This window comes from Clarias gariepinus, chromosome 9 (assembly GCF_024256425.1).
Source record: "Clarias gariepinus isolate MV-2021 ecotype Netherlands chromosome 9, CGAR_prim_01v2, whole genome shotgun sequence".
Classification (NCBI taxonomy): Eukaryota; Metazoa; Chordata; class Actinopteri; order Siluriformes; family Clariidae; genus Clarias; species Clarias gariepinus.
This window is the reverse complement of record NC_071108.1, coordinates 30,976,741-31,003,756: the sequence shown is the minus strand read 5'-3', so window position 1 is coordinate 31,003,756 and position 27,016 is coordinate 30,976,741. Positions and strand designations below refer to the sequence as shown.

The window sequence follows — 27,016 nt, the reverse complement described above, 5'->3', positions numbered from 1 at the left end:
AAGTTTACAATCTGATCTCTGCTCTTGTGACTTTAATACACATCGGGTAATATGAATATACTTGCTACGATATTATTAAGTGATGAAACCTGTAAGGAAAAAAAAGTAGAAAAGTTACAGTAACAAAACACATACAACACTTCAGATTCATCGACACCTGATATCTGGACTGAGGCTTCCTACAAACAAACCCTCGCACATCTTGTGTAAACGGGGCTCGTTTTAAATACTTCTTTGTTTTTTAATACATTTATAATAGCGATGAACCGGTCGATCAGTCAGTGACCAGAATTGGTTTTCAGTTCGATTGTCCGTGACCCAAGCACAGGAGCTTCCGAGTAGCACAATAGAAACATCTTATCAAAAATCTTGTGCGTTAAAACCCTCCAATCTGCCTTTTTCTCCAAACTCTGTGAGCGGATTAGTATCAAACCTGCTCATTACACACCGGTCTTAAAACACAACAAATTTATCGAAAAACGTATTCACTAGAAGCCCAAGCGCTCATTGCCACACGATGTAATAATTAATTAAAGTTAAAAAATAAACCGGGCAAGTTTTAAGAACTTTTCTCAAATGGAGGCATTTGAGAAAAATTCAAACACTCGGAACTATTCACACATGTGGAAGGAGTGAATTATTTGCTACGTTTATTTAGAAATAGTAATTCCGGCGTGCTGCTCAGTAAAAACTTAGTTAATTTCATTACAAGTTAAATGTTATTTAAATCGTGTTATTTTTATCGTATTTGAAATTAATTTGTATAGTTTAAATGCGCTTGTTTTTTTAAGTGAATGTTATAACGAACGAGCAACATTTAATTACTCACTAAACTTTTGTTTTAAAGGTATAAAATTCATCAAAATCAGGGAAAAATTTAATATTGAATCGGGATATTTTTTTAAAATCGTGATACTTAAAATAAAATCGCTATTTTAATCGAATCAGGACTGAGGTACCGTGATGCGATACCTCAGGTGGTGACTGGCGAGTCTCATCAATCGTAAATAATCCCTAATGTGAATGCGTGTGTGTTCTGATATCCTGGAATTTCTGATCCCAGACTAGAAGAACTCAAGAACAATAAACAAGGACACAAAGTATAATTGGTTTAAATCAATAACACAACAGATCACCAAACATTGATGAAGTCATATATGAAGTGGACACTCACTTTTTTAGAGGATCGATCACAGTCTTCTGAATCTGATTGACCTAAAGGGAAAAATAAACAATAGAAACAATAAACAGATGATGCAACCTGTTCTAAGTGGCAACCTTCATATCAAATTCCATTGATCATTAAGTTCAAAACAATAAGCCCATCCTCTGCGGTGAAGTTAATTGGTAGCAGGATACAACGCAGCCCGCCGAAAGAGCGCAGAGATTGTGAGGGTGTGAGAGAGCCGGTGATGTCACCTCTTTATCACGCTCGAAACCCTGAGGGGACGGACGAGGACGTGAATATTCATCGAGCGCCGAATTCAAAAAGACGGAACCGTCCGGAGGGGCGACCGAGACATGAAAGTGAATCCCGCTGGGTTTGTGAGCGTAGGAGAGGGCGGGACGCCCCGACGACATGAAAGTTCTTACCAAACAAACATTTTTTTTTAACAATAAGAGTTCAGACTCCCTTCGATGTTTAGAGACGAAAGAGGAATTAGAGCTGGGGAGGAACGCCTCGCTGGACCCCGAGGGCCCTGAAAGCCTCTGACTCGAGTTGACGGTTAAAATAATTTGCGTTAATATGTCAGGATGTCAGCCGTCTCACCCTTGCAACTGACGTTACCGAGGAGAGGCGGCGGAAGGGCATGCGAAGCTCACGAGGCGAGTCAGTCAGAGAACCCAAACAGAGCATGACGGAAAATCAACATGTACGAGCTCTTTGATTAGCGTGCAAACGCTTTATTAAACGTGAACTGTCTATAAGAGTATGTACCAGCTTGTGCGGTGGGGGAACAAGAAGAGACGAGAAGAGTGATGGTGGAGCTAGTGCGCGTTAAGGATGCGGAGAGTTGGGCGAAGGGTGTAGCGAGTATTCCGTGAGGTAAGCGCAAAGCCTGAGGGCGTCGCTGAAGCACCAGCATCAGTGTGAATCAGAGGGCAAAGATCAGCCTGACTCTTTTTCTCTCCCTTTTCCTTCACACACAGAGCTAACCCAAAAAGAAAAAAAAAACAAAAAAAACACACAAACCCTGAAAAATCAATAAGCCCCCTTTTCGCCGTCATGGCCGCTAGTCGTTAACCGCTAACCGCTTGGCTTTGCAGGCCTTAAAGCCTTTTAAACACAGACTTTAAAATATACACACTGTAGGCTTAAGCTGCCTTCATTACCATAACACATTTCTCCTTTTCTTTCTCTCTCTCCCTCAATCTGGCCTTGAGCGCATTAAAAAAAAAAGACAGAGATTTCATTGTCTTTATTGAACGCTAGTTGAATTTGTTTAGCCGCTGCACTGGAAGTGGATTTTGGTGCAGGTTTGGCATCTGATTCACGGAAGTCTCATTAACCATTCCAGCATCCCAGGGTGGTAAATTCGCACAGAGCGCGGCGAGGAACACCGAGCCGGGGAAGAAAAGAAAAGAAAAAAAAAAAAATCAGCTGTGCTAACATCTCTTGTCGCCCACGGCTAACGCATCGCTCGCCTGCCAAGTGCCCGTATACTGGAATAGCAGGCCATAGAGCTTAGCTGGAGAGAGAGCGGCGCTGCTGAAAGTGTTCGCTTTAGTGAAACTGACAGTGGGGTCAGTGCACAGAGAGCGCATTTGCATCACATCTGTTGTCTGAGAGATCGGGCTTCGCGGCGGCATGCATTATATCCAGCCTGTACTTATAGCACAGCTCGCAAAAGGTTGCTGTAGTCCTGTGAATATTTTTCCATCGAAATATTACAAATGAGGCCAGGTTCAACCAGGCATGCTAATTCATCCAGAAACGCCTTGAACGCTTAGATGTTCGCTATAAAAAAAAAAAGGCTCCCTTTATATCGAGACGCACAAAAAGAACATTTAACTGCAGATCCCAGATCACGAGGATAGACATGCCTTCTGGTCGACTGGAGAAGGTAGTATTTATAGATGTGCATATACTGGATTATTTTTTTTTGATGGAGCAATAGACGTGTGCACATAGGAATTCATTCATCTAAGGTGTGTATAATAAAAACTCAATTTCAGCAATTACGTACTGCGTAACAAAGACATTCACTTCAAAATTGATCTGAAATATTTTTTTTTATTTATACTGTACATGTTTATATCTGTGGGGGCAAAACTATGCAGTTTTTCTACAATCCTAAAATCCTTAGTGTCAGACAGGCCGGGTACTTTAATTTCCACACACAACTATCCCTTGTGTTTCAGAAGATGGCCTGAGAAAGAGAACATATCCAGTGAGCACCAAAGGTCAGAGGTAAATGTCCAGACTGCATAGGCTCGAGGTGATAGAAAGACAATAGTAACTCAAGTAACATCTTAACGTCCATCAAGATAACTTACCATGTAACAACTCATCTCAAACTTTCTTAAACATGACCGTGAGTTCACTGTACTCAAACGGCCTCCACAGTTATCAGGCCTGGTTTGCAGTCTCCGCTCTTATTTATCCCAAAAGGGGTTCTCTCGGGTTCAGGTTAGGAAATTTAAGTTCTTCCACACTAAACTCGCTCATCCATGGCCTTATGGACTTTGCTTTGTGCACTGGTGCGCAGTCATGTTAAAACAGGAAAGAGCTGTCCCCAAACTGTTCTCACAAAGTTTAAGGGAGCATAAAATTGTCCGAAATGTCTCAGTACGCTAATCCATTAAGAGTTCCTTTCACTGGAAATAAGGGGCCGATCCGATTTCCACCCCATTACTTTTGGCAGTATAGCGTATATTTTAAAAAAAAAAGAAAAAAAGTTAATTAGACCTGTTTGGAAAATGGCTATCTGGTCTGGACCCCTGGTGTGTCTTATTCATATGGAGGTGGACCTTCATGAACACGGACTGGAATCAATCAACCAAGTGTCAACCCTACCCAACACTAACAACTCATCTAAACCAATTTTACATTTCAAACCATTAAATTGTCCCTTTATTTGACACACTGGATGAGACGAGATGCCGCCACACGAAATTTCCTAACGTTAAAACTTAAAACGGCACAGAGTCTGGGAAGAGTTTTTCCGCTACCGCAGGATGACTGTAACCCTCCTCTGAGCTGAGCTCCTGGGGTAAAAAGGGGGTCAGCAGGTTGAACAGAGAGCGATCATTATTCCCCCTGCAAGCTTGAGTGTGCAATACGAGGTGCATTAGGACTCCGATGATGATAAACAACCATAGAAATCTGCTGTAATCACTTGCGGTGAAGAAGAATAAGAAGAAACAAACAAAAAAAAAAACTTTAAATACCGAGGCTGGAATCTTTCAATAGTGCAGATTTATTTCGGTTTAGATGCCTAAGGAGTGTTGTGGGGAGGAGAAGAGGGGAGGGGAGAGCAGGGGATCTGTTGTGAGAAAACCTTACTCATACCCAATCTGCTAGAGGGTAACAGAGTTTATTTCAGCCAAAGTGAGAAACAACATTCGCAAAAAAATGTTTTCCGCTGCCAAGCATGAAGTACACGACGAAGAGGATGTTGTGAGGCAGAATCGCGCTGCTTATTCAAGTGAAGTGTGTTTGAACAGGTACAGGTTTAAGCATAGAAATACGCAATGTAAACATGATGTATATTGCTCAACTCGCCTTCAACCGATCCGTGTTCTGGAGAAATTAAAGGGAGAAGCAGTGGCGTGGGATTCTTTACAATAACGGCATTTCAGCAGACGCCCTTATACAGAGCGACTTTAGGTTCTATCTCATTGTACATCTGAGCAGTTGAGAGGTAAGTTGAGGGCCTTGCTCAAGAGTGGCTCAACTGTGGCAACTTGGTGGTGCTGGGGGTTTGAACCTTCGACCTTCTGATCAGTAATCCAACACCTTAACCACTGAGCTACCCCTGCCCTTTTATGGCAGTCGCTGCTTCGTTATTAATGATGCACATGTCAGATATTTCTCCTTATAGTGTTGGCCTAACATCTGTATAATTCTGAGTGTTAAACCGGTGTGCGGGCACGACAGGGCGGGACTCACCTTCTCCTGATTGAACGCATCCATTCGTTTCATGGCTGTATCCAGAGCCATCATAGACTCCAGAAAGGCTTGGTCCTGCTCGCACAGCGGGTTACTCAACAAGTCCCCAGCAATCTTCACAGCCGCTTTAGACATGGCTGAATGAAACGCCAACAATAAACATAAAAAGAAGAAGAAGAAGAAAAATACACAAATATTCTGGTTAATTTTTTTTTTATATACAGCCAACATTAAGTGACTGGAAAAAAAAAATAGAAGAAGGTGGTGTCGGGTTATTAGCATTTTAACATAAACCATCCTGTTGGGGAAGCTTCTAATCAGGCTTGATGTTTGAGGAGTCTGATTCGGGTCGACGCAGGCTCTCAGGTCTGATCTGAGCAGCCGGAGTTGAAGCAGCCTTGGCAGAAACATGCACGAGCTGTAATTAAAGCTGGCACTACAGAGGCGTCGCTGCACGACCAGTGCGGTTTAGCGCAGGCTGAGCTCCTTTAGCGCTCCCGCTTATCACTTCTGACACGCATCTGCTTGTGAAGTAAGTTTTAGTGGACGGACACTTCATTTTGCCAAAAAAAAAAAACATGCTTTAAGATTTTATTCAAATCACCCTTAGTTTTAAGTGTGAAAAATTCCTCATGCTCCCAGAATTCAGAATTTGAGTGCTGGAATACTCCTGTAGCATCGGGGAAGCGAAACTCCATAGATGTGATAACCTCATTCAGTACATTTAGGTCGTCAGCTGACTTCATTTTATTGCCACTATAACGTTGCTGAGTCTAGACCCGACAACTGAAGCGACCCCAGATCAAAACACTGTCTCCAGAGACACTTGTACAGTGGACACTATGCATGATGGGTGCATCGCTTCATGCTCTTCTCTTCTTACCCTGACGCACCTCTGGAATAGACTCAATCACGACTCAAGTCACGAGCTTTTTTTCCGTTGCTCTAAAATCCAGTCTTTATGCTCCATAGAAAATGTAATGTTTTTTTTGTCACCTTTTTTGTGTCAACTTTTGTTATGCAACTTCACCACCTGTTAGAGTGATCACCGTGTCATCATGTGTGTTGTCGCTAACAAAATTAAGAGAACAAACTCGTTCCTACCCGCACAGGTTTAAATCACCTTTCAGAAAAGATCAACGTATAATAATCATATCTACGCAATAATGTTACGCACCGATATCAGCCTCCGTGCTTTTCTTCATGTCTTTATGCAGCTTCTTCGTTTGGTCTTCCAGCCTGAAATCGGAAAACATTCAAAGAACTAATGAACTTCACACTCAGACATGTTCAACCTGTTTGCACAAATAAAACTTTCATCTTGTGCTAAATTATAAACTAATGATCTATTTTCCTACAGTCCGCCCTGATGCTTAAATTCCTTTTAAAACATGATGTTAGCGTCCGCTTGTACTAAAGCTTTTTAAATCCAAGAATGAAACGACACACGAGGGAGGGTCTGGTGTTCAAGTTGAGTGAATCTCGTTCACGACAGTAACGCTCGCAAAAGATCTGATGAGATCGTTTCACACAGTTGCTGCCATACTGTGACCCATTCACAAACACTCGGGGTGCTAACATCTGCAATTATGACACAGTTGCGCCTGGCAGGGGTGTGTGCATGTACTTAGTGTGTGTATGTGTGTGTGTGTGCATGAGGGAGCTGTTCATTAAATCAATTAAGAAGGAAATGAGTGGTTGGGAAACTCCCATGGGACACCGATCACGGCACATGTGATCGCTTTGTTTAGGGAGAATGAAGGGAGAGTGTTAGGTTTTAAGAACAAACTAAAAAGAGAAAAAATTTAATGAAAAAGCAGCTTCCAGATGATGAAAAAGAAACCCCAACCCCCAGTCCCTCATGCTAGGTGCTAATCGAGCCCCAGTGTCCCAGCTGCTCCAGTCTGTGCGCTAGCATGCCAACACCAGGCCTCGTTCCAGCACGTAAATGACATGTGGTCACAGACTAACACATTCACTTTATATATGCTGGGATTTACAGAAATAGGAGATTGTGCGGTGCTTTTCAGGCCATGAAAACATAATGGGTTATACCAGTATTGAGTTCTCCCTCCTCATTGATTGGTTATTTATTTGTGCTTTGTTTGTTTGTTTATAGTAGTGCTGGTTGTAATTTAATATCACAGGCTTGGGGAAAAGGTAGCTCAGTGCTTAAGCGTTGGACTACTGATCAGAAGGTCAAAAGGTCCAAACCCCCAGCACCAGAAAGTTTGACACTGTTAGGCCCTTGAGAGAAGCTCTTAACTGCTTATACGTGTAATGAGATAAATAAAATGGCGCCTGGATAAGACTTTTCATTATTTTATTTGTACATAATGTAAATTTAAAAGAAGTATTTTTACAGCTAAAGTTTATTTCCATACTACAGTATATACGCTTCTTCTATATTCTTCTTTATATTATTTGTAAAATTCTCTTATTTCATACTGAAACTTTTCTTTTTAATGTTTTTAATGTTGGCATGTTTTAAAATACGAGGAATCACTTCAGCTATGGGGGAAAAATAATCAACAAGCTGACTCGGCTGTATGTCAGACTCCATCGCAGCACTCGGCTGGAGATCATTTTCCTAGAACAGCACACCCCGAGTGCTTTATTCCTTTACACGATGCTTATTGGGTATTTCTAAAGACGTGCAAGCTTCTAGTCAAGTCAGTGAAACATCAGAGACTGGCCTGCGAAAAATATTTGCAGTGCAGAATCTCTACAGAGTAGGCATTTTAATCCAAGGAGATCAATTTCATTTTCAAGGCTGAATCTGCAGAAGTTTAAGAAATGATTTCTGAGAAGCAGACATTTGTGACAAGTGACTCAAAGCTTTGCTTTTTCTATGAAGTGTTTGTGCTGTTCGATATCATTTTAGATAGGAATCATACCACCACACCGGTGACTCCTGTTAAGATATTTTTATTCATCCATGTCTCCGCCCACGCTGCGCATGTCACCGCGATTCCAGTCATAAGGGTCCGCTGTTTATCTTACTCAATCAGGGTGCATTAACACTCCTACTCGAGTACCCGAAGCACAGGGGTGCGGCGATGTGACGAAACAGGTGCAGTGAATTGCAAGCAGAGTGGCAGTGCGTGTGTGCCTTAGTGATTAGTGCTTGCAAAGTTGAACTGCTCTCACGTGACGGGGTGAGTACTGCTGTTTAACCAGCGTTACATTCAGTCCAGAGTTTGGGGCCACAGACATTCACGGATTTTTCCTTAGAACCGAACTAATAATCGTTCGCAGAAACCTCAAAAAATTCTCTCTGGAATTTTTTTATGCCTTTTTCAGTGGCAATAGATCATTTACCTATTAAGAACCATCATTTACTGATTTTGTAACATAAATATTAATGTACATTTAGCTAAATTACCTTATAAAATATAATACTGAATAAATTTTTTATACTGTAGAGAGAACACAAAGTGACCGTAAAGGGAAACGCGGCTTGTCATGGTGAATTACGGTATTTCACATTCTAGCACTGCGGGAGACACAGCAGTACAGTATACGGGTTTACCTTTACAGGCTTTTTTTAATTATTTTTTAAAGGTAATGTATTAAGCTAAGTTTGAAATAAAATGAAAGTTTTCGGGAGCATATTAAGGGTTTAAACTATAAAAATAGCCATTTTTAGAAATTATTTTGACCACATCCAAAAAAATTTTTCCCCACAATCCGTGGAACGTAACCCCCGCTAATTTTAGGGGTCCACTGCACACCTAGACCTAATGACTGAGTTTTGGTCAGGCTTAATCACAAAATATTATGTGGCATCTACGGAGCCCCTAAAGAAACATGAAAGACAAAAAAAAAGAAAAAGAAAAAACAGAAGAAATAAAAGGTTCACACTCTTATAGATCTTTTAAAGTGCACATTTTCCTCTAGATTTCTAACCAACAATAGAAGAGATTGAATTCTTGCACCTGCATAAAGCAGAATTAGGATAAGGATTTCTTAACCGTCAGGGACAATCTCATCATTTTGATTCATTTTCTTACATTTCACACACATTTACATAATTGTCTCTTTTGATTCTATAAAGCTGATTTGCGACAATGACTATTGTTAAAAGCGCTCTAAAAATAAAATTGAACTTAACTGAACTAATCTCATTCAAGCTGTCTAACAGTCTTACAAGTGTTCGTTTTTATTAGTTCAAAAAGTATGATTAACTACACCGCCTGGTCAGAAAAAAAGGCAGCACACTGAACGAGTTCATTCAATTAGCTTTAGCTTTGATTACAGCACGCAATGTGGTGGCAAGTTTATGTCTGAAATCGAATAAAGCCCAGTGCCATCAGGGAAGAGAAACTCCACAGATGTGATAACCTGGTCATTCAGTACATTCAGGTCGTCAGCTGACTTCATTTTATTTCCACATAATGTTACTGAGTCTAGACCTGAGCAGCAACTGAAATAACCCCAGATCATAACACTGTCTCCAGAGACACTTGTACAGTGGACACTATGCATGATGGGTGCATCGCTTCATGTGCAATCTGGTCTCATTAGGTCACATGACCTTTTTCCATCGCTCCAAAGTCCAATCTTTATGCTCTCTTGCAAATTCGAGCCTTTTTTCCCCTGATGAGTTTTACTAACAAGTGGTTTTCTTTTGGACACACAGCTGTTTAGTTCTCATCACATTGTGTGTGAAAATGTTTTTATTTTCACTATTAAAAACAGCTCTGGTTTTTATTGTTGATGATTTTTTTTACCATGTATCATTAGGCGTTTACGTAATCTCCATTTATGATTTTTATTTCTGAACACATTTCTTCTACAAAGTTGATGGTTCAGCACTATCTCAAAAAGTTTCGATAAAGTACTTAGCCTAGTACCCCCTTAGTAAGGGTTCTTAACTTTTTTTGGACCAACACTGAGATTTATTGACAAATATTGGGCTAATCGGTTTTAAAAACAGTTTTGCAATTAAAAAAAAATATATATATTTTTATTTTTTTATTTTGTCATTTACTTTACAAAGAAATAAACCAAAGCTGAGCAAACTCGTCTAGTAATCACTCTTCTAACATTGACCCAGATAACCTCTCACCAATCTCTGTTGTTTTTTTACCCTTTTCAGTTATCTCTCTTTCACTTTCCCACCCTCACATGTCCTTTCATGGCCTTAGTAAGCATTAGCGCATTTTGTACACGAGTATAGTACTGGACTAATACTGATACCAGCATTCAATCCCACAGTTTTATCATCAACTCCCAGTTAAGAATTATGACATAACTGAAGAAAAAGGAATCATAGATATAAAACTACGACCTCGAATCCTGACAGTTGGCTTATTTTACACGTATCTATACGTGAAAGAATTCCTCTGGGGACAACTTTTTCATCTTTTTATATATAGCGCGTATCTGCTTAGCTCGACCAATCGGAAGACCGGCGCCAGCCCGAGGCACTGTTAGATCTTTCACATCATGTCAAAACTTCTATCTTTACTGTACTTCAATACACAACTCCCCCTTCTTTTAGTACAGCTAGTCTATTCTGATACATCATTTTCTGCTATTGAAAGGAAAAAATAAATACATAAATACATAAATACATAAATAAATAAAGTTCAGGAAACAGAAAACAAAAACTGGACATATTATAAAAGCGAAATCTTTCAGTGAAAACTAACGAAACACAATCACCGAAAAACACGTCAACTTACTTCTGGAGCTTCTCATATTCTCGCTCGAAGTCTCTTTCAACCTGTGGAGGAAACAAAGCGCATTCATGTGAAGAGAAAGATAAGATTTGAGAGAAAGATGTCGGCAACCTGCTCTAGTTTTTTTTTTCTTTATGTCTGGCGTTTGTGTGCGCAGCGACCGGCTGGGGGATCAGTTAGGAAAAGCTGATGTTTCTTAATAACTTGACATGAATTGAACAAATCTGTGCAGCAAGCAAAGCACGAGAGACATCTTTAAAAAAATATATATTTTCTTCCCAGCCGTCGTCATGCGATCTCTGGCTCTGAAGGGTCTGTGCCACGGTGATGGTGTGTGTGTGTTTGGATTGTGTGTGTGAAGTGGTGTTTTAAGGTTCCTGTCCTGTGGTTTTTGAGGACGCGTTCTCCAAATAAACAGTTTGCAGTAGGGTAGCCATGCAGACTGCCTCAGTGACATGCACGTCCTCTGAACTGCCCACTCATGGGGTCTGCATTGTGTGTGTATGTATATGTGTGTGTGTGTGTGTGTGTGTGCGCGTTAACAGGAAGGAAACCGAGGCGGACAGAGGAACAGAGTGATGAGAGGAGGTGGTTTTGCCCCTATCAATACAAGGAGGAGAGGAAGCACCCACACACCGGCTCGGATGTGACCGGACACGTGGCTGCTGCTGTTTCACTCATGTTCGAGAGACAGGCTGTGGTTTCAGTGACTAAAACAACTCACCGTTTAACTTAAAGCAGTCTGATGATATCAAAATTAAAAATACAGAGTGATGAAGTGTTGCTCTTCCTGTTTATATTTATGTATTGTTTTATTGCTCATCTTATACAATGACGGTGGACTTTATATTGTTGTATATTGTTTTAGATGGATTTTATTTTCTGTTTATTATCTGTTTTTATTGTTGGTTTCTACGTCTGCAGATATTTTAGGATTGTACAGCACTTTGGTCAACTAAAATGTGCTTCAAAAATAAATCTGAAAATCAGAAATGGTGACTCAGCAGTTTTGTTTTTCCTTCTTTGACTTTCTAAGATTCCAGAATTTTCGGTGCACAGACGCCTTTATTTGACAAAGCCACGAAAAAAAATAAAGTAGCCAAAATCAGTAACATTAATTGAAAGCCACCCTTTTGAAACCTTTATAATGTTAAAATGGAAATTTTAGCTCTTACCATCATCATCATCATATTTCACGTGATTTGTGTGTTTTCTTTTGTGTTTTTTTTTAAAGGCAGCTCCCATGTTTCCTTTTGGAGAGACAGTAGGAATGTTCAGACACACAATAATTAAACTTCTTGTGGAAGATGTTTTGAGCGCTGAGACGGCCGCTGTCCTGTCGAATCCCAGAAAGGTCCTTGTGGTGAGCGCGCTGGGAAACGTTTTTTCTTCTTTTTTCTTTTTTCAGGGCATCGTGTTCAACGCCGAACAGAGTTCTGCACAACTCCAGTGACAAAAGGTCCTGTCTGTCTTAAAGAATGTCATGGGAAATGCTAGTTATGGCTGTTTTTCTGGGCAGATATGAAATTATCTGGAGAAAGTACAGTTCAAATGAATTCGCCCTGATGTTCTGGTGTTTAAAAAAAAATTTTTTTTTAAATAAATAAATAACCCACTCTTAAACTTTTTTATATTTGTAATGTTATACACGGATATTTTGTAGTTTAGAGACGTGGAAAAGGTCATTTATGTGATTAAATCAAAATTGAGCATTATCCTGAGAACGCCATGCACTCAGTGAAACCCGGTGGTGGCGGCATCACGTGGAAAGTTGCCCCATAGTTGCCTCTCTGTCTAATTCCCTTTGTATCGGGTCGGTGCCTCCTTGTGAGCCGTGTGATTTAATCTGTGACGGTGACGGAGTCAGGTAATTGAATTAAAGGGTCATTTTAATCAGAAATGATTCACAAAGTCTTATTATTCATTTGATTATGAATGGCTTAGAATGTACCTCAGGTTTTGCAAAAAATAACTAACTTTCATCTCCTATAAATCCTCATGTTTTGGTAGAGCATCACTTCTACTTTAAGTTTATACCGCCACCTAATGGATGGTAATGTTGAATAAGCAGAATATGTACAGTATATAAATAATATTATCGCTTTGTATGAAAACTACTTTTTAGTGGGTTTTTTTTTTTTACATTTTAAAAACTGTAAGAAATATAGCTGATTAAAAGAAATCATATTGTAAATGTACATTAAGAGCTATCAAATTAAATCCAAAGTGAAAAAAAGTCACTCGAATCGACAACCTACCTACAATTCACAGCTCTACTTTTTGGAAGTTTAGATTTTGAGATGTTTTACAAAGTAAAAAAAATAAATAAATAAAAAATCCGATTAAACTCTAACTTCATTCTCGGCATCTTTTGATAGCTGATAGCTCTTTATAATTCTTTTTTTTCCCCCAGATACATTCTCCAGGGCCTTGTAAGCAAGTGTATTTTTGATTCCAACATGATTCCTTTCACGTCAACATCATGTGGTACTCTCTGTAGAGTGATCACATTTAAATCCTGAGGAAGTCCATTTCAGTTCTAGGTAGGAGCAGAAAGGTTTGAGACAGGTGAATACTTAAGCGAGACACTGTGTATATTACACCCCCAGTTCAGTACTGCAGTCTGAGAGTTTGGTCTAAACCTCTCTGCATATGGTCATGTACTGGGCAGACGTTTGTTGGTCAGGCTTTATGCCAACGTTAATTTTTAGCGCGCATTTATGGAGACCGGAGCATCCGAATTCTGACTGCCTGCCACTGTTACAAAGTTCAGTGTCTGGTCATAAACAAAGTAAAAATATCAGAAGTTTTTGCCTCGGGTGGCCGTGTCGCTGTGTGAACTGGACGATCTTTACTGGTGCTTTCCAAAGAGACAAGATGGATAAAAAGTATTCTGGTGGGAATACAGTATGTAGCATGATGGACAGACATCACGGTGAGCTGGATCTTACCGTCTTAGAAACGATCTGTTTCTTCGGTTGCCCGATCTTAAATGGAATCCTGTAGGGAAAAAAAAAAAGACTGTTAGTCGTCTTTATTAAAAAAAGGGGGGGGAGGTGCAATTTAAGGAATTTCCCACTTGGGATAAAACCCAAAAATCTCTAATATCAAGACTGAAAACACAACCCTATTTCAGTCACACCATTTACGACGTTCATGTAATATCTGACATTATTTATTTGTTTGTAACCTTTCCTCCTCCTCCCGACTGCTACAGTGTGGTCACTATGGGAGATACACGACCACACCAAATCCACGAGTGTCCGTGAGACTCTGCATGAGTATGAGATCCTGATTGGCTGCTAAGCTGCTTGGCGAGTGAAGCCCCCATCATTCCCACTACACGAATTTAGCCCAATTCCTGAATTTAGCTGAACTCTGAATGTCACTTGGGACTAACCTAACCATGCAACTGTGTGTAGAAAGCATTTCCAGAGAAGCATTTTCTCTAAGACTTTGACTTAAGAAAAGGAAATAATAAAAAGCAATGTAGTAAAATGTTTATCCTGACATGACTGGAACAGGTCTGACATGTAGGGCGTTAAAAGCAGACGCAGCAAATTAGTAGTGTCGCTGCTGGAAAACACACAGACGGGTATTCAAGAGTGCAGTCAAACTAGCAAAAACGAAAAATACTTTAAAAAATTAAAACACTAGAGTATTGCCAAACTTTTGTCTAGAATTCATGTACTGGTAAAAAAAACTCCAAAATAAATTTTTTAACCTATGTATGTTGGCATTTGAGGTTTTGAGAGTTCGTAGTTCCTTTATAATCCTACAGGTGGTGCTCTAAACTATCCACACACTGGCAGACAGCACATTGGTTATGTAGGAGCGAATTATTTGCCAAGTTTGTTTAGAATCGTCGTATCGGGGAATTTTTGAAAATAGTTATAGCTACTAAGTGGCAATACAAATCAAATCAGCCACAAAGGGTGCAGAAAGGATGCCACAAGGGGTCACAAGGGAACAAGCCACGCCACAAAGGGGGTAATGAAACAAAGCGGCACAAAACAAAAGGGTTATGAGGCAACATGGCACGCCACAAAGGGATTACAAGGCACGTTACAAAAAAGGGTTACGAGGCAACAAGGCACGCTACAAAAAAGGGTTATGAGGCAATGCGGCCTGCTACAAAGGGGTTACGAGGCAACAAGGCGCACTACAAAAGGGTTACGAGGCAACAAGGCGCACTACAAAAGGGTTACGAGGCAACGAGGCGCGCTAAAAAAGGGTTGAGGCAACAGGGCGCGCTACAAAGGGGTTACGAGACAACGAGGCGCGCTACAAAAGGGTTACGAGGCAACGAGGCGCGCTACAAACGGGTTACGAGGCAACGAGGCGCGCTACAAACGGGTTACGAGGCAACGAGGCGCGCTACAAACGGGTTACGAGGCAACGAGGCGCGCTACAAACGGGTTACGAGGCAACGAGGCGCGCTACAAACGGGTTACGAGGCAACGAGGCGCGCTACAAACGGGTTACGAGGCAACGAGGCGCGCTACAAACGGGTTACGAGGCAACGAGGCGCGCTACAAACGGGTTATGAGGCAACGAGGCGCGCTACAAACGGGTTATGAGGCAACGAGGCGCGCTACAAACGGGTTATGAGGCAACGAGGCACGCTACAAACGGGTTATGAGGCAACGAGGCACGCTACAAACGGGTTATGAGGCAACGAGGCACGCTACAAACGGGTTATGAGGCAACGAGGCACGCTACAAACGGGTTATGAGGCAACGAGGTACGCTACAAACGGGTTATGAGGCAACAAGGTATGATACGTAGGGAAAGCAAGGCACACTACAAGGGTGTACAACACAACGAGGTACACTATGAAGTAATTTTTTTTTGGTAATACCGCCCACCCCTGGTTCAGTAAATTCATTTTGGCATCCCTAATGCGCCCACACACACACACACACACACAGAAGAGTGAAATCAGCAGAAGCCACACTTTTACACATATGCAGCTGACTGCTACTCATGAGTCAACCTGAAGAATGAAGCTGTGTAATCATCTCTTACATCTCATCCCACGCTTTAAGGGAAAAAATAAAATAACACAACTTGTTCTTCACTGCTCCAAAAAGAAATTATTTAACACCATAAACTTAAATAATGTAGTAACATGCGAAACCATGACCGTGTCAATGATCTCATCTTTTTTTTTTTTTGGAAAAACAGTTCACACTTTTTTTGTTTGAGACAGTGAGGAGCCCAAACAAGAGGATGACATTTCTAAGGAAGTGTACCCAAAAGGTCAAAATAACCCCCGCCCACGCTTTTAAAGCTGGGATATCAGCTTAGTCGGTTGGTGGGTGTGTACAGGTCTCGCTGGTTTATACGGATGAAATGATAAGCACGTTTGTTTGTCGGATTTAATAACACGCTAACAGTTTCAAGTCTGCTCTGAAATCACGCTCTGGTTTTATTTTTTTGGAAAAAATCCAAAAAAGGCAAGACCATGATATCGATCAAATCTGACATGAGCTTCAAGATATAATCAGTTTACACAGGTATGCGTTCGAGAAATCACAAGCATCCTGAGATCACAGCTGATGCGGGATTATATTAATGAAAGGGCGAATGAAAACGATGTAGAGCCTGACTAACCAAATTTTTTTTTTTTTATGTAATTACAAAGTTTACAACAACATAATAAAAAAAAGGTTTGTAAAATCTCTAAAGTTCTGACTGGAACACGACGGAACAAGGGGGGGGGGTAAAAATTTGTGTAACTACAGCTCGTGCCGAGTGACTTCAACAGAAAGGCGTAGGCGAAACACAAGGCCATGACGATACCGTGCCCATCCGTGGCCGGGAGCCAAGGACGAAAAAACGGTCTGTTGAAGGAACAGTGTTACGCTGTTCTACCTGTCAATCACAGCACCATTAGCGCGAATGTGCAACCGGTGTATGCGGAAAAGGGCGGATAGCGCTTTCATTCTCGTGAATCTGGTTTGGAAATTTGCATTACGTTTTACAGCTGAAAGCTCAGATTCCACGGTTTGGTATTTTTTATCTATCAATAGAGATTAAATAAATAAATAATAATAATATAAAAAAATCAATCCATTCACGCATCACAAGTCGTTTGTGTGGAAAATGATGTATTCAACAAATTTTTACTTTATGTAGACTGTCTGGCCAAAAAACATTGCGGGATTTCATTGAGCACCTTTAGTTTTGATTACACACAATGTTGTTGCCACTTCATATATGAAAATGATTCCTCATGCTTTTAGAAGCTGTTGTTGCAAAGTCTAATCCGTTTACTGTTGTTCCAAAGTCTAATCTTTATACTCCCAAACAACCTGAAGGCTTTTTTCTTATTTTTCTAAAAGACTCAGCTGTTTAGTCCCAATCTGAGAGTCCTGGTCACATTGTCTTTGTATGGAAATGCTCTTACCTTCACTATTAAATAAAGCTGCGATTTCTACTGTCAGTTTTTTTTTAAAGTGTTTATCCCCATTCCTAATTTTTTCCTGAACATTTTCTTCCATAAAGTTGAAGGTTCAGCACTATCCTTTCAGATTTTAATAACAATGTGTTAAAAAGGTTTTTAATCCAGTTCCAGTAATTACAAAACTCCTTAGTTGCTTTCTTTGCTCGATGCAGCCCAATAATTTGACCCTTCTGAAGTGAACAGTACAGCCAGTTATTTACTATGTTTGTTTAGAAGTGTAACATCTTTTGTAACTGCTTTTGTAACATCTTGGGCAGAAAGTAACAGAATTGAGACATTTATAAAACCAAGACACTTACAGATTTACAATACAGGTACTGCCTAAATTACAAACATTTAAGTTACGAATTTCCACAGATATGAACGGACTGTGGTTCTACGAACATTCATAGACGCGAACAAATATTTACAATTATATACAATATTTTCAGTGTTTAAGTGAATGTATAAAATGTCTATAGTCCAGTATAATGTGTGTGCACGTATGGAGACACCGGTTTCTATTAATCAGTTCGGAAAAACGACGATAGAAAAATGTTTATCCTGTAAATCTGTCCAGATGGAGAATAATCCTAATTTTGGAATAAAATCCTCAACAAAACAGAGTTCACAGTCCAATACAGCGGAAAACAGCTTTGAGACAAAATGGCGCCCGGGATTCCCCTCATGATTTAAAGGCGCCGACATAACATTGTTAGATTTGACAGTGAGATTAATTCATTTAGTCCAGATTAAGTCAAGTGGATTGGAATGCTTTACTTTGTATCTTCGTGTCAAAGTCGTATAAGACTCACTTTGTTGGACTTGAGAACAAATCCAACTTATGAACGTGCCCACGTTTGTAAGTCGGGGACTACTTTTATAAATTAGTAAAGGTTTTTTGAACATTTTAAAACCTCTTAATGACAAATTTGAAACAAACTTGCATTTGTCCATTTTGAAAATTCACACTCCAGCGGTGGCACCAAGTCATTTCTGTTCCTGTTTTTTTTTTCGCTCTCTGCTTTTGTTCAGCGAAGGGTAGCAATCAGGATCTGGGGGCCAGCTTTTGAAGGAACACATTTATGCCACTTCTCACGCTAAAGCTGATGCTTAATTACAGCTCAGGGAGACCTTGTGATGGAGAAAACTGCTACAGTCACAGACTGCACTGTAGAAACACGCGCTAACACACACACACGAACCCATGTACACAGCCTGTTATTGGTGCGACAGTAATAATGTCCCTGCAGAATGACGGACGCTTCGTGATGACAGCCGATCTGAGCCGGCAGCTGCGTCAAAGCAAAGGTGTGTGTGCTAATGAGACAGAAAAAAGAAGGGTGTGAAAGCGTGCACAAGGGTGTGTGTGCGATGCATTTGTGCATGCCTCGTGTGACAGGTATGTGGAGTCGTCAGCAGCGGGGTGGGGGTTTAGGATGTGAACATGATGGTGGCTCGTTTGAGGAATTCTTAATTGAACCGTATTTCAGTCCTGTTATAATAAACAACCAGTGTGTGTGTGTGTGTGTGTGTGTGTGTATGTGCATATGTGTGCGCGCGTGTGTTTTTGTGCGTCTCTTGCAAACTTAAGAGTTTGTTTCGATTATGGACATGATGACAATTTCTTGGAAGACTTGCTATGTGTACCTCGACACACACACACACATCATGGAAAAGTTTGCATCATCACGCCGATGAAATTTTCTTGAGCCCAAAGTCTGAGTCACGCCGCGAGCACGACTCGTCAGACCGCCGAAGACGATATTATCTAAACAGGAATCGCTCCGGTCTAGCGGCGAGGGAGAGACCGAATGAAGTCAATTGTTTCTTTTTAGTGATGACGCAGTAAGCTGAACGAATCATTGACTCCTTTTTTTTTCCTTCTTCTCCTCCTCCCTTTTGTAGATAAACGGGCTCATCATGATCGCCAACTTGAACTTTAAGAGTTATTTCACAACCTTAATCCTTTGCATACACGCAAAAAAAAAAAAAAAGGATGACATGATTATGTGACTCCGTAATCAGGAGTAGGTTAAAGGGTAAAACAGCACATTAACCTCAATTACCAGCGTTATTGCGTAAGGATTTGGTAAAAACGATAGAAGGCAGGTCGCAGCTTGCGAGCTGAGGAGTAAAGTTTAAGGCTTCCTGATGTTCGCTCATTTCTTACCACTGTGGGAGAAATCTCCTTCTTTGGGTTTTCGCATTCTGGGCCATTTTTACAGACACACACAGAACCGAGACGACCGGTCCCATGCTCTGAGTGAGCACACTGTGGTACAGAAAGAGATGGGAAACGCGTCAGGAAGAGTTTTTTTTTTTTTTTTTTTAGGTATAGCGGTGATGTGTGTGACCGCAGGAACTGCCCCGAGTGTGTGTAACAATCCGAGCAAAATTAATGAATAAATGTTATGAATGACTGAATTGAGGATCCTGGAGAAAAGGAAAAAAATATATATAATAATGCACAGAAATCGTCTCCCACACAATACGAGCTGCATTACGGCGGATTCAGTCATGGTGCAGAGACTGAATGAAGATCTGTGAAACCAAGAATTACACTCTGGTTATCAGCTTTTTAATGCCAAAGGCTGAATCTGACTCATTTTGCCTTTTTATTATCCCCAGTATGAATGCACGGCTATATAGACAGACTCCTCGGTAATTAAATTCTTACTGTTTCAGCTAGATCTTCTGGGGAAAAAAAGTAAAGAAAAAAAAAATAAACCAAAAAAAAAAAACCTGAATGATGTCGGGCAGTTTCCTGGTTTAAAGATTTTTTTATTACATTTTTTAAAGTCATCATCATCATCATCATCATCATCATCGTAATCACTGCATGCCTATGAACTCTCTCTTCAGTCTCTGATCAACACACCCCATGTCCAAAAAAAAAAAAAGTTTCCTTGTTGGCACTAACAAAGCTTTCCTTCAGCCGCTGCAAAAATGACTGCGCTAAGAGATGAGCTCGACTCACGCTTGCTTCACGCTGGAAAAAAGTCAGACTCTACAACAAATCAGTAAGCAACACACAGGCTCGGTTGATGCCGATGCGACCCCGTGACCCCAATGTCGTGGTGACCCGCGTCAGCGCGTCCAGTTGCGTGGCTTGCGCGGAATGCGACGGGTCGCGCCAAGTTACAAAGGATCCTTGCAGCGAGTGACCTCGTCGCCCGGCACCCCAACACAGGCCATGTGTGTCGCGGGGAAGCGGCTACTTCCAGCTGCTGATGTCACGGCTCTGTCTGTCGTGACATCACGCTCGCTTTCGTCTGCATGCATAATGTGCAGAACTGGAGTGCGGTGATTTAGACATACAACTCCTGATGCTGATTTATTCAGTTTTGGATCCTCATGAGAAAAAGTAAAAGAAAAGGAAAAAGGGAGGGCGGGAGTGGGGGATTTATTTATGATTAACTGGCGTGGCATTTTAGAGAAGAAAGGTCACGTTTAAGGAGATGATGGAGTTCAGTATGGTTACAGTGCCAGACGTTAAAAATGTAAAATGTTAAAGACTAAATGACGTCGGTCACTGAATCAGAAAAAAAGGGACTTTACTAATGAGTGGACTGTCCAGAGCGGATCATAAATTACTTAACAGGCGACGTATCGTACACCACAACAGATCAGTGAGTCAGAAGTTAATACACCGAAGCTAAGCAATTTTTTTTTAAAGCCACGATTTTAACACAAATAAAATTCAATATCAATACTATCAATACTGTCGAGTGGAGGACATTAAGTGCTGGAGGCTTTTCTTGGTTAATTCAAATTCATTTTTTCATTTAATATTCTTTAACTGTGATTGTACATGCTCACATATAGTACAGTACCAGTCCAAACGTTTGGACACACCTTCGAAGTCAATGTTTTTTTTTTTGTTCGTTTAGGGATTTATTTTCTATGTTCCAGAACAATACTGGATTTTATTTTTTCAAAACTATGAAATTACACATAATTAAGAATCAACAACAATAACAGTCAGTTGTTATTTTAAGACACAAAGTTCGGCCTTTCTGGAACAATTCTTGTAATAACAGTATTGTGTCAAGTGCATTTGTAAAACCCCTCGAGCACCATGATGAAACTGTCTCTCATGAAGACGTTCCCAGGAAAGCAAGACCAAAACGTTACCTCTGCTACAGACTAGAAGTTCATTTAGAGTCACCAGCCTCAGAAATCACCAATTAATCTCAAACAGCACCTCTGATTAGAGCCGTTATGAAGGATTTACAGAGCATAAGTAGAGACACATCTCAATTTTAACTGGTTAAAAGAAAATTATTGTATATTTTGGACGCCCTTCAGTATTGTTTTCCAGTGTAGAAAGAAATAAAACAAGAACGAACATGGAATAATGTCCAAACATTTATATATATTTTTTTTAATTAAAAGTATAAATAAATGCTCTTTTAAAAGTTTAAACAAACACGGAAAAAAACTAAACTTCAGATGAATATCCTACAGTCCGTGGTACTCAAACACTGCAGACTAAGATAAACAGGCAGCGCATCGCTAAAGAGAAGGATGTTTACACATCACTTCAGAGATTTAAAATTATTACAGGTTTAAAGAACGTCAGATAAACAAGTTTATTTAAAAAAATACTTCTAAGCTGCAATGTGCCGGTCAGAATGACGTCGTTTGCGGGACTCGGCATGTTCGACAGATTTTCCGACGCGTTGCTAATCTGTAAACAATTTGTTAATGCGCGTCTGAGACTTTTTAAACTAAGTGACGTAGAGTTACATTTTTAAACGGTTGATTCTACATGGATTTCACGTTACAATAAGTGATAAATTCATCAGACTTTCTGAGAGGATCACAACTGATAATATTCATAACTTTATATAGCAAAAAAAAATTGGGGGGGGGTGGTTTGGGGTCTCGTAAAAAGACAAAGCAGTGTGCAAGTTTTTGTATTAATTAAAAAAGATTATTTTTCTTATGAACATAAGGATCTGCCATTGTTTGTGCACACCACAATTTTTTTATTTTTTATAAAATGCTTAAATGATTAAAAGTCAAAGTTATGGTTATTATTTACTGGCAAGTTAATATAAAGATTAATCATCCAATCAGACAATTATGGCAAGATTAGCCGTAAAAATTTATTAGTCAAAAAAATAATAATAATCTACATATTATTTGATAAAAAATATACATATATTCTTTGCCTAGAGAAAGCGGTGTTGCTTTTTAAGCTTTCTTTTCTTTGCTTTCAATTATGTTGCCGTGAAATACATTTAAGAAATTAAAAAAATACTAATATAACATTAATAACAGAAAATTTGCACTTTATATCTTTCCTTTTTTTTTAAGGACTGGGCAATATTACAAAAATATTTTTTGTGTAATATTGCCCAGTCCGTAAAAGGTAAAGATGTATAATATAAAAGTGCAAGGTTATTGAACTTATTTTAATCAATTAATGTTTTCATTTCCTAAACGTTTCATGCCAATATTAAACTGTTAAATAACAAATTCACGTCATCGCCGTACCTGCCTCTCTGACTTCTCCTAAAACACCATAGTGCAGCACGATTAACCAATTTACCGACACGAATGTGGGAAAGAATTGTTTGAATTTTCTTATCTCTCTGAAATGAATGAACGCCTTTGCCAGGACAAACATATGACGTGTTCCAGAATCGTTCAGACAGGAGTCTGACTTACATCGAGGACAGCATTAATTACAGACGTTCATTTTATGCCGCACTTTAGATCAGAGTCAAGCCAGACACGGTATGAAACAAAACCAAAAGTGCACGTATATACAGAGTATTGCGGTGGCCGAGTCTGCTCAATGAGCAGTAAGGTTGAGCGGTAGTGTAATATAATATTCACATTATAGCGCACCATAACGCTTCATTTTGATTGGTTTAACTTTAAACTCAGGAGTCTCCAGTGTTCTCTAGTTTGTCAGCTGTTGCATTTTTTTCAATAATTATTACTATTAGATAACAGTGACAATGTTCCTTAATAAAATTAAGTAAATCATTAAAATAGAATTTTATCACTGTGTTGCTGAGTAAACCTGTATGTCTTTAACAGCTTATATTTTCTTTTAAAAAAAAACTAATTAATTAATTAAAAAAATCCAAAAATAGATTTGATCAGGAAGTAAAACATTAAACATTTCACATGTCGTTGCTTTTGGACAGCATGACATTAGATTGTGGTCATTTTTCGGTAACGGATCTTTAAGGCAAATGAATTCAAGTTTTGACGTTCTGTGACATTCAGGCTGCGCTCTCCATCGCCCAGAGGGGCTACAAGCCAAGTTTGCCTACATTTCACACTCTGATATGTCATGTGTGCGATTAAGAGCTGCAGTATTTAGAAAGGGCATAAACTGTAAGACTGAGCCATCCAGACATACATTTTGGCCAGGAATTGATGTGAATCCTCCGAATCATGATACAGGTCATGTCACTTTCAGATGTGACATTTAGTTTACACTTGTTGACTTTTTACATTTTTTTTTTTTTTAAATCATAGAGACAGTTTAAATATGCTGCAGTCCATATTGCTCCGTTAAAGCCAGGAGATCAAAATCATGCATCATGTCAATTAAAGCATGAAATAAGATATTTTAGTCATCGGTTTGAGACGTGCTCGAAACATCAGCGGTTAATAGTGCACATTATTCTAATTTATACTTTTTGTTACAGGACATTTGGTTCTGGGGCCAAAAATTTACTTTTTTTTTTAAAGACAATAATTTGCTGATTCAAATCGGTCTCCACGTTTTGAGCCATGGACTCCACTAGCCTGCTGTAGGTGTGCTGAGATATCTCGCACCAAGCCGTCAGTGGCAGATCTTTTACATCCTGTAATCTGTGACGTAGAGCCTTAATTGATCAGACTAGCACATCCCACCGATGCTCAGTTGGAGGTCAAGTCAACAAGTTTACTGTTTTCACCATGAAGGTGACAAACAATAAAGCTTGTCTAAGGACCGCCCTGTAAATTTCCCAAATCCTGTCGTCCTAATGCTGGATCTTATACCTAAAATTTTAATCTGAAATTCTCATTCACCATCCTAGTTTCTGATAACCAAAAATGATAATGGCTTCGGGTCAAAAAGTATCGACTCACTGATTATATTAAACCTTCTGTTGGCCACAATATCTTATCAGCACTTTCTATTCAAGACTACTGTCTCCCCAGTCACTCCTGCTACAGGTGTGAATGTGTTACATCATTACATTTATAACTTTGGTGTGCGGGCAATAATAGACGTTCTGCTTGTGATTTGCACGAAAGGAGAGCAGCGTGCAGTGATGTTTTTTTTTGTGGTCTGAGGGTGTACCTGCTGAAACAACTCACGGAAGAGCATAAACAGAAGCATTTGGAAGTCTGCAATAGGGCTGTAGTAATTGAATACTTTAGTAATCGAGTATTCTACCAAAAATGTAATCGATTAATTGGATAAAACATACTTTTGCTTAATTAAACAGCAATATAAAATATAAAAGAGTAACAAAGATTAATTGGTTTTCTTTTTTAAACGTTATTCACAATTGGAAATCTGCAATAGGGCTGTAGTAATTGAATACTTTAGTAATCGAGTATTCTACCAAAAATGTAATCGATTAATTGGATAAAACATACTTTTGCTTAATTAAACAGCAATATAAAATATAAAAGAGTAACAAAGATTAATTGGTTTTCTTTTTTAAACGTTATTCACAATACAATAAGTAATAGCTTAAAGTTGACTGAGATGAATTAAGTGCATTACAGTGCCATACATTCTTATTTTAAGGCCTTTTTTCAGATGCAAAAACAAAAAAAACGACTAAGTATCAAAAAATCAAAAAAGTATAAAAAAAAACTAAGGCACACAATAACTTAACTTTTAGAACTAAAAGTTTGAAAATCTACAGCTCAGCCTTTACTGACTTCTTATTAAAATGCTTTGTGATGACATTTAGGATGCAAAAATCCATGGACAGGAAGAGTTTGTACATTGTATTTTAAGTCAATATATTCATCAGAATATGAATGTCTCTCGCTTGGATGTGTGTGTGCACACTAGTCTTTAAAGGAGCATGTGATTGCAATGAAGAAAGGTAAGCATGTCAACATGCTCTGAACTGAGGCTTGCCCTACGCTTTGAAGCTATGTTTCCTGCTACTGAAAAAAAATTTCATTGATAAAAAAAATTTTGTCGCTCCCTTCCATTTGGCAGCCCGCAACAGAACGCTCCCTCAAATTAATACACAGCTAACTGTTTACGTCAACTATTAGCTGGAATATTCATCAATCTTCTCAACGACCAGGATTGAAACATTATCAGTAAATAGGTTTAACAATCGACAGATTGACAGCTATCTGTGACATTGCATGGTGATGAAAGTCACTTCTGCCCACACTGTCGACACATTTTGAGGCGACATTCAACCTTCCTATAGTCCTGATCTCGCTCCATAAGACTTTTACCTGTTTGGTCTCCTGAAACCAGCCCTACCAAGACCAAGATTCACTCCTGATGAAGAAGTAAAGACAGCGGCGCATTCGTGACCCAAAGCTCAGCCGTAAACAATTTTTGTAATGAGGGAATATGAAAGCTTATTAAAAGACAAATAAAGTAAATCAAAAATCAAGAAGATTATGTGGAAAGAATTATGCATTTTTCTTTTGTTGAAGTTAATTAAAGGAAAACTTACTTCAAGTTGTCCAAATTAAAAAAAAAAAAAAAGACACGAGACATACTTACCAGTAACAAAAACACAAACCTTTACACCATTTTAGGGATAATATAACATGACATTTTTTTTTTTTTTTAGAAAAACACTGTCACAGAAAGGCATTTTTAGTTTTTTTTAACCCACTATTTCTCAGACATTTGCTGAATTTTCGACTTTTTGACCCAAGACAGAGACAGAGTGTAGAATTCTGAAGTCTCTTAGCAACAAGATCAGTGCTCTAACAAGCTTAACAAACATGCTAACACTAAATTACTCTTAATAAAACAGGGTTTCAGTTTTATCACTAGTCAAAGAGAAGGTACAAATCAATAACAGGCTCAAATTTCATCTGCAGAAGGGAAAATAAAAAATCAAAAACACATTAAAACAAACCAAACTAAAACTTTGGCAGGCTAGGCGAGCTAAACAGACAAAAAAAAATTAGCAACATAAGTTAAAAAAATATATCGGGATTTCTTTTCATTTAAGAAGACATTAGAAAGTCTTTAACGTATTTTCCACTTTTAAATGCCCTAGCATTTTTATTTCAGAACAATAAAACTTATTATCTCCGTCATATATAAGTTTATACACGTCAAGCTAACAGGTAAACTTTCAATGCTAGCATGCTAATGCTAACGCTAGTTAATTAGCCGGGAGAAACCAAACACGAACAGCTAACTATTCACCCAAAACATTGTATAAAACGGTTTTTCGTGATACGTACCAGCTCATGGTGTCGTATTTACTCCAATTTAACCGCGAACAACAACTTTATTTCCAAAACCATTGCCTTTTCTACCTGTCTAGCTACAACTCTGTAAACTGAGGAAGTGGGACATGAGCCGCGTCCCAAATCAAAATGCGGTTTAAAAAGTAGTCCACTAGATAGCGCGTAAAAGGCGGTATGTTATGCACTGAATAGTAGTCAATGGTAGGGGGGAATGCTTTGTTTGGAGTTTTGCTGTTTGGAGGATTTAAAGTACGGCAAGCGAAGTGGATGAGTTGAGCTAGGATTATTTCAACAGGTGAATTTTACAGGACTCTGAGGTTCAACAACAAGAACACA

At 39.3% G+C, this 27,016-nt stretch overlaps 1 protein-coding gene across 1 annotated transcript in view; it reads right to left on the bottom strand.

The window, feature by feature from the left end:
- bin3 (bridging integrator 3) overlaps window positions 1–26,802 on the bottom strand; it is a 48,691-nt gene extending 21,889 nt beyond the window's left edge. The window contains exons 1-6 of the mRNA XM_053504427.1: window positions 26,675–26,802; window positions 13,752–13,800; window positions 10,804–10,844; window positions 6,291–6,352; window positions 5,114–5,250; window positions 1,175–1,215 (exon numbers count right to left, since the gene is read on the bottom strand). Of these exons, the coding sequence (XP_053360402.1) occupies window positions 1,175–1,215; window positions 5,114–5,250; window positions 6,291–6,352; window positions 10,804–10,844; window positions 13,752–13,800; window positions 26,675–26,682 (338 nt within the window). The 5' untranslated portion in view covers window positions 26,683–26,802. The remainder of the gene's footprint in view (window positions 1–1,174; window positions 1,216–5,113; window positions 5,251–6,290; window positions 6,353–10,803; window positions 10,845–13,751; window positions 13,801–26,674) is intronic.
- Between the last annotated feature and the right edge of the window lie 214 nt (window positions 26,803–27,016).